Genomic DNA, 11,695 nt, shown 5'->3' on the forward strand with positions numbered 1-11,695 from the left:
GTTTGAGGAGTTGTGTAAACAATCATGCTAATAATAACAAGCCAACAAACATGGTGGACGAGACCTATGTGGATTTCTACCTCAAATACATGCTTGGGTTGTATTTGCTGACACTCTCTGTTCAGAAAAGGACAAACAATCATTGTTTAGTGGCTTTGTCAAATGCCTTCATTTATTTTTTCGTTCACATTTTTCGCATGACCTCATGTGACCTACATACAACATCTCAGCATCATTACAAAACACTTAATCTCTCTTTCTCTAGAACCATCTAGATGAAAGAGGTAAAATAAAGTGTAGATGCAAACCTAATTAATGACAACTTTATTAATTTACAATCGTTGTAAAAAAACTATTTATCAGTGGCAAAAGAGATGAATGACATCAGAGATTATTTTAAACAATCTTTGAGGCATTATCAGTACAAAAAGCTAAAATGTCTTGAGATACATAAAACAAAAACGTTCTGACCAGGGTTGCTCAACTTACAACTCGACAATTACTTTTTTGTTCAATCGTAAAACCAGCCGACAAATGCTCTGTAAGTTGCTGTGTAATTGTTAGCAGTAATGTAAACCAATATCGATAATAGCTTCAAAGATGTCAGAAATATTAGAAAGTTGGATGAAACAATCAAACACTGTACCTGATGATCCTCTCACACACACACACACACACACACACACACACACACACACACACACACACACACACACACACACACACACACACACACACACACACACAAACACACACACACACGTGATGCTATCTCATGATCAATTCACATCCTTGGGACTTTTGTGTTTTTTTGCCTCATATTCTGTTAGATTGGATTCAGAGTTATGTTTAACATGCATAGGATAATAAGAACATTGAAAAGTTCAACACTGACATAACCTAACATAGCCGTAAATAATGCTTGTCCTGCACCCTAATAAGAAGTGCAAAACAATATTTGAATCTTTAATTGAATGTAGAAACCTTTTTCTACTATTTGTGTGTGATCAATGATGGGAATGTCATACGATGGTAGTAACAACAATTGAAAACTTCCTCTATGACCAAGTCTAAATGACAACATAGGATTGGCTGGCTGGACCAAACCTGCAGGCCATTTTTTCTTCTGTGTAACTGTTACATCAATTTTGGTAAACTCTTATTTAGATTTCCTTGTCCATTTCTGTTATGACCCGTTGGACCGAATGTGGGACCACTTAATGGAAGATTTCAAAATATTTCCATAGAAAAAGCAATTAAGTGTTTATATCGTAGTCACTGAATCTGTGCTTTGACAAACCCTGCTAATAGGCACTTCACAAAGACCATCGATTGTGCTTTGAAGAAAAACATTGGTGCTCACTAAATGTGTGCTTAGGGAGTGTTCATCATGATGTCATGAGTGACATCATGTTTTGGATGGGTTTGGACCGCTAATGTATTTAAAACTGGAGATCAATTCTTGATACCTGCAACTCATAATTTCTAAGAGAAACAGAGAGGAAAGAGAGATACAGAGACAGAGAGAGAGAGAGTGCAGAAAGTTCATCAAATGCTTAATTTGTGCTGCTATTACAAGAGCAGGGGGGGTTACTTTCCTTTTGGTCATCGGTGGACGGGGTTATTGCTCTAAAAGGTGGTTGCGGTAAACGGCCAAACTATTTCAGTCCATATCTTCTAGTGGCGGTGGCCAGCATGGCGAGGATCGGAGAGCTGCTCATGTTGGAACGGTGAGTGCTTGGAGTGATGAGCTCAACGAAGCGTGCGGAACACTCGAGACGATGACAACCGTTGCTAGTGGCTTTGGGACTCTGAGGAAAAGGGTAAGAGAGTGAATGCCTGGAATGCTTGTTGCTTTTGTGTTGTCTTGTCCAACAGCGTGTTCTCAGTCCTGGCTGAACTTTAACCCCTGCGGCTGTGCAGAGAAACAGCAACGCAGTGATGACCCGCTGTCCGGAGTCATATGCAGGCGGTTGGTTCCGGAAGACAGCGCAGTTGCTTCTCAATGACGCAGCGCAGGAAGTTATACCTGCAGATACAGGACGATGGGGCACAGAGGGAAACAACACATTATTCAGGTGCTGTTCTCCTCTGCCGGGAGTCACCATCAACGGTCTATATTTTAAACCTGCACATTGTCACTTCTTTCCAAGCCATCACTTGTTCGACATAATGAAAACCAACATAATCTTTATTGTCCTCATCATCATAATTATTTGTATTATCAACAACAAAATCAATAATAGTAGGGATAAGTTGTGTTGGCAAGGCATTGTTGCATCTTGCATGATGAAGCACAAACCAAGGCTTGTCTTTTGAGAAAAACCCACATAACCAGGTAGTGAATGAGACTGTACCTTCTTCTCAGCTTCTGCACCTCGCGGTCCTCCTCCTCCTTCAACTTGGTGACGAAACTCTGCAGCACGGGCATCTCAAACTTGATATACTGTGCCACCTGGTGGACAGACGAGGAATTACCACCACAATGCATACATAACCCTGTGTACAACGTCGACATTGTGAAACACAATTGACAGCGTTTAAAACTTTTGAACTTGTGAGACACAGGCTGTGGGGAATACTTGCATAACCGACGGAAAGTCTGCGGGAGTAATTTTCCTGAACAAATACAGTGCAGAAATAGCCCTGGCATAATATGAAACAACAGCCCCATATCGATTGTGCCTATTTTTAAAACCCTGCTCTCTTTATATTCATTGGGTGAGTCAAATTAGGAGCGGGACAATGATAGTCGCGTGGAACATTTGGAGGTCACGTCACGATTGTTTTGGCAGTGCCGTATTACACCCGATTGTCACGTTGACTTTTTGGACCGGTAAAACGAGATCATGTGCGGATCAGATGTCCTTGTCTCGGCCCCTCTCAAGAGGCTGGGCCTCGGCCTTACGTCATAGGTGACCTCCTCTCCCAGGTCCGGCTCCATGAGGAAGACCCGGCACACCTGCTCACAGGGACCCTGCATCACTCTCAGCACCAGCGGGTAGTCGGTGCGCTTCAGCTTCATTCGCTCTGGAGAAACAACACACACACACACACACACACACACACACGTCTGAATACTAATGCTATTTACCATTTAGTTATTTAGCCATTAGACACTATCCGTCATTCTCTCATCCGACACTAAGTTCAGCCATCATCCATCATACAGTGAGTATTTATTTAGGTGCAGGTCATAAAGGTGCAGCTAGGGGCCAGGCCTCTTACTCAAGGGTGCCTTCAGGTAGACTGCACATTGGCATTGGGGTCCAAACCTAGAACCTACCGACTAGGTTCTGGTTAATGTACACCTTAACCGGTAAATTATCCTTGCCCTAACAGACACAGAGTTACCCGCTTCTTACCTATCGAGCACAAGCTATTTCGCTTTTTCTACACCATACTTGAAATCCCAATGTTCTAACAAGATCAAACAAACGCAAGACCACATACACACACACACACACACACACACACACACACACACACACACACACACACACACAAACACAAAACAGACGTCCATCTACAGGGCCGTACCTCCGCTGGTGTGCACCAGGTACAGGGCGAAGTCATCGGGGCTGTTTTCAATCTTAAACTTGTTGAGGAGAACGCGCAGAACCTGCGGCGTGGACATGCAGCTGTTGATGCGCACATTAGTCACCGAGCCGTAGGCCGGGGTGAACACAGCCGTCTGGGGGAGGGGGCGGAGAGGCTCCGTTTAGTGTGATGTCTTTGGTGTGTTTCAACTGGTGCAGCTTTTGTGATTGCGTTTGTCAAGTCGGGTCAATCCATGTCAAGCCCTTTATCCCTTGGACAGTCGAGAAACCTTGCGTAGGTTAGGTTCGTCTTTGGTTGGGTTCCTCATTGACCTTGTGTGGGTTAGGGTTTCTACTAAGGCGATGTGGCCTTTGTAGAAACCCTAACCCACACATGGTCAATGAAAATTTGAAGGCCGGATAACAGAGGAGAAGAGGACCAGGGGTGACTATGACTGCAGCAGGTGCCGAAATAGGCCGACATTATAATGCAGTGTCAAAGTGTTACCTTATGGTTGTAGAAATGACCGTTGATGGAGAAGCGATGGCGCCGTATCCTCCTCTGGTCACTAGGTGACCGTTTCTGGCCCCGCCTCAGAATCCCAGCATCACTCTTTGTCCTCATGAGCTGGGCGGAGCAGTCGTCATCGTCCTCGTCCTCTGTCCAATGAGAAGGCATGCATGACTCACCCTGTTAAACAACTACGCCGTTACACAACTACGCCGTTACACAACTACGCTGTTAAACAACTGAGAGTTGCTCTGAACAAATGTCACCACTCGGATGCACAGTGAAATCAACTGAAAGCTATTTTTAACTCTGTTATAATAACACATGATCTATTTGCTTTTAAAACTCTAGCTTTTTTTAGCGCTTTCATCCACTAGAAAATGAAAGCCTGATCAAGCCGTCCACTTGATGTGGGCATGAAAGCATAAGATTGTCGACTAAGGAGCCACACAGTCCTGCCATTCTATTCTATTAATATTTATAATTTATTCAGTTGTCAAGAGCACACAGCGTTCTTCAGATCTTCAACCCAACAGACCTTCTGCCGTATCGTCGGGGACAGCGAGGCCCGCCGGAGGGCTATCCGGGGCGGTGACCTCCACGGTGGGCAGGGGCTGCTGAGGGCTCTGCTGACCCTCGGTGGTGCTGGGGGGGCTGGGAACACATGGTTACACAGAGTGAGGGGCTGGCTCAACTTATATGGGATAGGAGCTAGGAGGGACAGGAGGAATGGCAATGTTAATATTAGAGAGGGAGATTTGAAAAAACGTTGATGTATGCAACGCTTTGTAGTGAAAAAATTTATGAATGTATGTATGTATGTATGTATGTATGTATGTATGTATGTATGTATGTATGTATGTATGTATGTATGTATGTATGTATGTATGTATGTATGTATGCAGGTATACATGTATGCATGTATGTATGTATGTATGTATGCATGTATGTATGCATGCATATGTAATACATACATACATACATACATATCATGTATGTATGTATGTATGTATGTATGTATGTATGTATGTATGTATGTATGTATGTATGTATGTATGTATGTATGCATGTATGTATGCAGGTATACATGTATGCATGTGTGTATGTATGCATGCATGCATGCATGTATGTATGTATGCAGGTATACATGTATGAAGGTATACATGTATGCATGTATGTATATATGTATGTATGTATGTATGTATGTATGTATGTATGTATGTATGTATGTATGTATGTATGTATGTATGTATCCCTAAAACATGAAAAGGTCTTTGCTCCATTATTGCCTTATTATTGTTATATTTGCCTTTGTATCCACTTACCCACCATCAAAAACCTTTGGTAAAAGACGTACCAAAATGGAATGACCCATGGGTGAAATACTGATTTATAGCATTGATATACAATATGTGTTATTGTGAAAGGATGAGAGTAGATGGACTTAAACAAACAAACAAATCAATATAATTTTTTTTTCTTTTTTTTAAGAAATCGCCATAGACTGAAGACTTAAAATGCTAGTTGGCGAAGTCTGTCATGGCAGCAGGCCATAAAACGCATCAGGTTCCTCTATCGACAATGTCTAGCCTTAAGTCTGCTAATCTAATTAACTTGGATATATGCGTAAGTTTTGGCGACCTTAAGATGCAGTTACACTGTTCCCTTTTTCTTTCAATGCATCTTGTGTGTGTGTGTGCAACTGTGCATGCGCGCGCGTGTGTGTGTGGAGGGTGGGGAGCGAGAGGGGAGAGAGGGGGGCTCACCCTTGATCGTCCAGGGCGCAGCCCGAGTGCCAGGATGTGGAGGAAGGGGGGGGCCGGATCCTCTCGTGGTCGTCCTGCATCTGCAGCCTGATGGGCCGGCGGAGGCCCCAGGAGATGTTGAGCAGCCCCTCCACTATCAGCTCCCCCTCCTCCTGCAGGACACACAGGAGTAGGATCAATAGGAGTAAGGCTCATTCACTCATTCATACTGACACACTGGTTCATAGTGACTGACTCACAGACACACAGACACACTGACACACAGACACACACACACACACTCAGGATTAATTCTAAAATATGAAATCTGATTCAGTCTCAATCTCTGACAGTAACACACACACACACACACACACTAACTAACACACACATTCATGTTGTTTTTACAAATAAAATACTTTGACGACTCTAATACTGGTTTGAAGATCTTCTAAAAGCCACACACAAACACACACCCACATACACAAACACACAGTAGGCTGAACATATGTGAAGATCAAAGAGACATCCACACACCCACACACACCACATACTTCTCTATGCCGGAGCTGCAGATTCTGCCCTTCATAGTAGAGGTTGTACGTCTTCAGATGTGAGAGAACAGTTGCCCTGGTGACAAAGATTTTCAGTCAGTGAACCAACCCAGGCATAATATTTCTACTGCTATTTCCCCACCACTAAATCTGCACCCATATTTTCAGCAAGTTGACTAACTCCAGATGGAATTAGCACATTATTAAGCTTTATTATGTCGTAATACTTAGCTCAAATGTGCATCAATTGCACAGACTAAATTGGGTTGCATAATACAAGGCATCCACATCCTGCTGTAAGTATATTCGTCCGGTTTACATTGAGTACCTTGTATGTGAGGTACGTTTTATACGACTGCATCTTATACTGCAAACGACACATCTTTCACCAAGTATCTCTATATCTGATATTTGGATTTTGTATAGTAATATTATGACCCTTTCACTGCTCAATGTATAAGTATAGTAAAACTGTATGTGATGAACATGATTCATTATAGACACGTATGCATGCATTATTCTGAATCCAGCATTATCCAAATAAGTGTGACTATTAATGATGTTGCTTGTTGCCAGGTGTTGTCTAAAGCCCCGGGGTAATCCGGTTGCAGGGGAGGTGTGTGGACAGTCCTTACTTGCTTATAAATTTGTTTTCTCCAATCTGAACTCCATCCTGTACATCTTCCATTTTGAGTCAGCATGGGAAGCCCTAAGAAACCAACCAGAAACAGAGAGAGAGAGAGTGGGAGTGGGAGAGAATGTATAGAGGGAGAGAGGAGAGAGAAAGAATGTATCGAGAGAGAGAATGTATAGAGAGAGAGAAGAGAACAAGAAGAGATAGAAAGAGAGATAGAGAACTGAGATTAACCCCATGACACTTCATGACAGTCAGCTGGTTAACGTAGAATCACAGTGGAGCTATGTGAGCAAGTGCCCAGGATAGGAGAAGCAACAGAAAAGCACATTCACAGATTAAAGCCTCCTCTGTCACTCTTCTGTGTGACTGTTGAACCAGCTCTGAATGTCTTTTCACTCTTTAACCAATCACAAAAGTGCTCTGTGTTGAGCATGGACAGCTGCTCCCCACCTCTCCTTCCTCAAGCATAAACTTTTCTGCGGTCATTTATGCAGAGACCACCCCCACGCACACCACAATCACATTCATAGACACACACAACTCTTTCAAATGTGCACCAACACTTGCCATATGCCATTGAATGTGTGTGTGTGTGTGTGTGTGTGTGTGTGTGTGTGTGTGTGTGTGTGTGTGTGTGTGTGTGTGTGTGTGTGTGCACACATGCATGCGTGTGTGCGCGGATGTGTGTGTGTCTTTCTTTACGAATACGCAGACGGGGAGCAGGAAGGAAGCTTCTAGAAGGAACAGGTGCAGAACACATGCCCCATCAGGTCAAATCCTTTCTGCTGCTTAAACATCCATCTTTATCTGGAGCATTTGACATCTCACACACACACACACACACACACACACACACACACACACACACACACACACACACACTGTGTGTGCTTTTATAGAGCACAATTGTTGTGTTGTAGAAGACATAAGTGTGTTTAAACGATGACCATCGTCGTAGAGAACGCTCCGATGACACAGAACAACACTTTTGTAACCAAAGAAGGAAAAAAGGAGATGGAAACGTCTTCCCACCTCTCCCCGCCGCCAAGCTTAATCCCAGATCAACTCCCGGGCCTACCCTTGCAAACGCACAGCTCCCCCGGTCCCTGTCTCTGGGGTAGGAAGGGTGAGAGGGGCCACAACAGCGGACGGAGGCGGGACCAAAAATAAGAGAGTCAAGAAGGAAGTGCTCCCCTTCCGTTAATCACTTCCTCCTTCACTGAGTCAGTGACACAGGATACGTCGGGCTCGCCCCTACGAAGGCCGAAACTTCCTCAATTCAAATGGCATAGATGGATGGTCTTAGTCCAACCCAAACAAGCGCACACACACACACACACACACACACACACACACACACACACACACACACACACACACACACACACACACACACACACACACACACACACACACACACACACACACACACACACACAGATTAGGAACGCCTGCTTGCCTTTCCTTGCCTATTTATAACCTAATTACGGTGTAATTATCCAGGATCAAGTTGATCAAGATTCAGTCCTGTACTTTAGCAGTGTAAACAGTGGTCTGCCTCTAAAGCAAGGACTAGAAAGGTCTGAAACCAGGGTGATGTGGCAGTCCTTGAATATAGAACACTTCTGAGGAGATATACCGGTTGAACTCAGAGATCAGCAGCGCAAATGACTTGTGTTGTTCGTACCAGATCAAATATTAATCTCCAATAAGCTTGGCACCCCGTGGAACCCAATCAATATTTTAGCAACATATATTAGGCTCCGTCATCCTGTCTGACGCTCAGGCACTGACCTACACAAAGCAGAGCCTTCAGAGCCATGGCCCGGTTAATGGTAGGGAGACTCAGAGCCATGGCCCGGTTAATGGCAGGGAGACTCAGAGTCATGAGTTGAGCCAGACATCCATAGCTAGCCTGTGGCCTGCACTCAGAACAAATGTTGGAGTTGTCTAATGTGGAACAAGTTTTGCTCAGATGTTTCTTCATTCTGCTGTATCCTAAACTGAAAATTAAAGAAACTTTATCCTTGATAAAATATTAAGAATAACCTCATGTTTACTGTGACAATATGACTGCACCAAAAACCATGGTTCTTAACTGAACACGCCCATATTTGGCAATGGCTGTGGCCTTATAGCAATCCAAGAAATACAAAAGCTCTGCTGGATGGAGATATTCCTTGTTGTTGTTTTCAGTATCCAGGCCTTCTTTGTATAAACCTTGGGGTATTAAATCATGACCACTGCACTATTATCATAATCATCAATATTGGTGTTATTAGTAATCTCAGGAATATATGTGTGTGTGTGTGTGTGTGTGTGTGTGTGTGTGTGTGTGTGTGTGTGTGTGTGTGTGTGTGTGTGTGTGTGTGTGTGTGTGTGTGTGTGTGTGTGTGTGTGTGTGTGTGTGTGTGTGTGTGTAAGAGAGTGACAGATATACAGAAATTAGGGGGTTGTTTGAGGACCATGCTTGTCTAGACTTTAACAGTGTCAATCTGTCACGGAGCACTGTCAGGTTCAACTGTATTTGACCTCAAATACAGCATCATTGCTTGATAAGGTAATACCATTAACAAAAGCTATTGCTTGTACAATATGAATTCTTTCACGACTTAGTAGTGGAAAGTATGACGCTCAGCTTGGCAGTAGCCTAGACTCCTCCTGTACTTAACAGAGTACCACATTACAAAACACAACCCCAGCAGCCTGCCTGTTTTTATGTGCACTAGGAACGATGGTAAGCATTTATGTTGTGCGACCTCTTCAGATTTCGTGTCTACGTTTTCCCCCACAAATCTCTTTTATCAGCTGTGCAATTGACCAAAGTACCCTGTAAGCGACCACGAGGCGTGCAACGACTACATCAAGACAATATGTCAGCAACTATTATGCTTTGGCAATGGTTATTACAGCATCCCTTTTCTTTTGCTATAAAAGACTCAGCGTATCTACAAATCCGCGATCCGACGACACCCTCTGCCCAACCGTTTCCTGTAATCCAGTTAAATTGATCTCGACAAGTAGCGAGACATCAACGCATAATAAGATCAAGCCGAATCCTCGTGATCTGTGGGGCTACTTACAATTCCGCTTGTGTCTCTGAGGGGTCCACTGATTCCCGACCAGTTTCAAGATGTTCCCTCTACACCGGAGAGCGGCGACTGATTTACGTCGGACCAAATCGCTGGCCCGTTATCCGTACTCCTTTTGAACTCATCGCCTATCGCATCGGCCACATCGACGGGTGCGCTCAAGGGAACGGGTGCTTCCTACGAGGTGGAGCAGAAGTAACCCATCTGTTCTAAACCTTTTGGCGTCTGACTCGGTAACCAATCAGCGTAGGACCTGACGCCCCTTTGTCCGCCGTGACAGCGTCGTAGAGATGAATAACTGGGAAACAATGAACGCCCCAACTGCACATGCATAATAAAACACTAACCCTACTCTATATGCGCTCTTTAAGGAATCCCTTTATATCTCTGACTCAATGACTGGGCAGCCAGGCGGACGGCACTAAAATGCTGCAGTTATCGTCTGGCAGCAGTAAGTTAAAAGTTGAACTCAATAACTATTATTCATTGATACGTTTTAGATAGATAGATAGATAGATGGACAGATATCACTGCAAAAAAATATTTAGGAAAATAAGACCAATTATGACATACAATCCATATATTGAGAACTACAGAGTCCAACTCAGGAGTGTGAGATTCTATAAACATTATAATTGGTCAATCTGATCCAGAACACGTTTGATGGTAATACAGTAGCCTAATATTAAATATTAATATTATTAAAAGTCTGTATTCGAATGAAATTCGAATATATTTATTATTCTTATATATATATTAAGAATAATATATATTTCTGTCTCGTGTTTCACATTGTCAGCTTTAAACAACACGTTTTTTCTAGTCTTTATGATGCTCAATTACTCAGTCAAATACCTCCTCTTTATCAGTACGTCAAATTCACATTTACATTACATGACATTTATTAAGCAGAAGCTTCTGTCAAAAAACGAAGAAAATGAAATAGCCAAAAAAGTGCTAGAATCATTTGAGTGGCCTTCAGAACAACTCCAAGGATTAGCAAAGAAACGGCTTTTAAGTGCTACAGTACCGAAACACAATATAGGATATATATATAAATATAGTCAAAAAAATAATAATTGGAGCAGAGATCAACGTCTTATCATAGATTACAATAGTATAATCTATTTTTAAAGACTAATAGTATTGTATAGAATGATCAGTCAATATATTCATTTGAATGCAGTGCCTTCGGCTTACAGGGACCCCTAGTGTACCGAACAGGCAGTAAAGTAAAGTAAAGTAAAGCATTCTGCAGGGCTTCCCAGAAAGGAACTTTACATTTGTGAGTCCGGCTGCAGAGTGGGGCAAAGCCAAGGCTACATTTAAACAACCTCCAGATGTTTAAAGTCAGGCATATCAATCAAATATCTCCTGTTTAAAATGTATTTATGTCAAAGATGAGACCATTGAACTGGCAATGAAAATCTCCCTGAAATAAGAACAGACACCTACACCCGAAACCATGGTATCCCCGGCCACTGTAGTCACGCCCCTATCCATGTCTCGACCATGCCCCTGACCATAACTGACCTCCCTTTGCTAATCTGAGTGAAACAGAGAGCAAAGCTTTAGCCTAAAGCTCACAGCACTTCCATGGGTCATTATGGACATCGG

The 11,695-nt window shown here is 43.0% G+C and overlaps 1 protein-coding gene across 1 annotated transcript; it reads right to left on the bottom strand.

The window, feature by feature from the left end:
- Positions 1-139: 139 nt before the first annotated feature.
- Positions 140-10,318, bottom strand: rassf2b (Ras association domain family member 2b). Its single transcript, XM_030358383.1, has 10 exons — positions 10,070-10,318; positions 6,985-7,058; positions 6,350-6,425; positions 5,817-5,968; positions 4,589-4,704; positions 4,048-4,199; positions 3,541-3,694; positions 2,909-3,030; positions 2,358-2,455; positions 140-2,029 (listed from the first exon to the last, which is right to left on the bottom strand). The coding sequence occupies exons 2-10, from the start codon at positions 7,035-7,037 to the stop codon at positions 1,960-1,962; spliced, it is 993 nt and encodes a 330-aa protein (XP_030214243.1). The 5' UTR covers positions 7,038-7,058; positions 10,070-10,318; the 3' UTR covers positions 140-1,959.
- Between the last annotated feature and the right edge of the window lie 1,377 nt (positions 10,319-11,695).

This window comes from Gadus morhua, chromosome 6, assembly GCF_902167405.1.
Source record: "Gadus morhua chromosome 6, gadMor3.0, whole genome shotgun sequence".
In the NCBI taxonomy this organism is placed as follows: Eukaryota; Metazoa; Chordata; class Actinopteri; order Gadiformes; family Gadidae; genus Gadus; species Gadus morhua.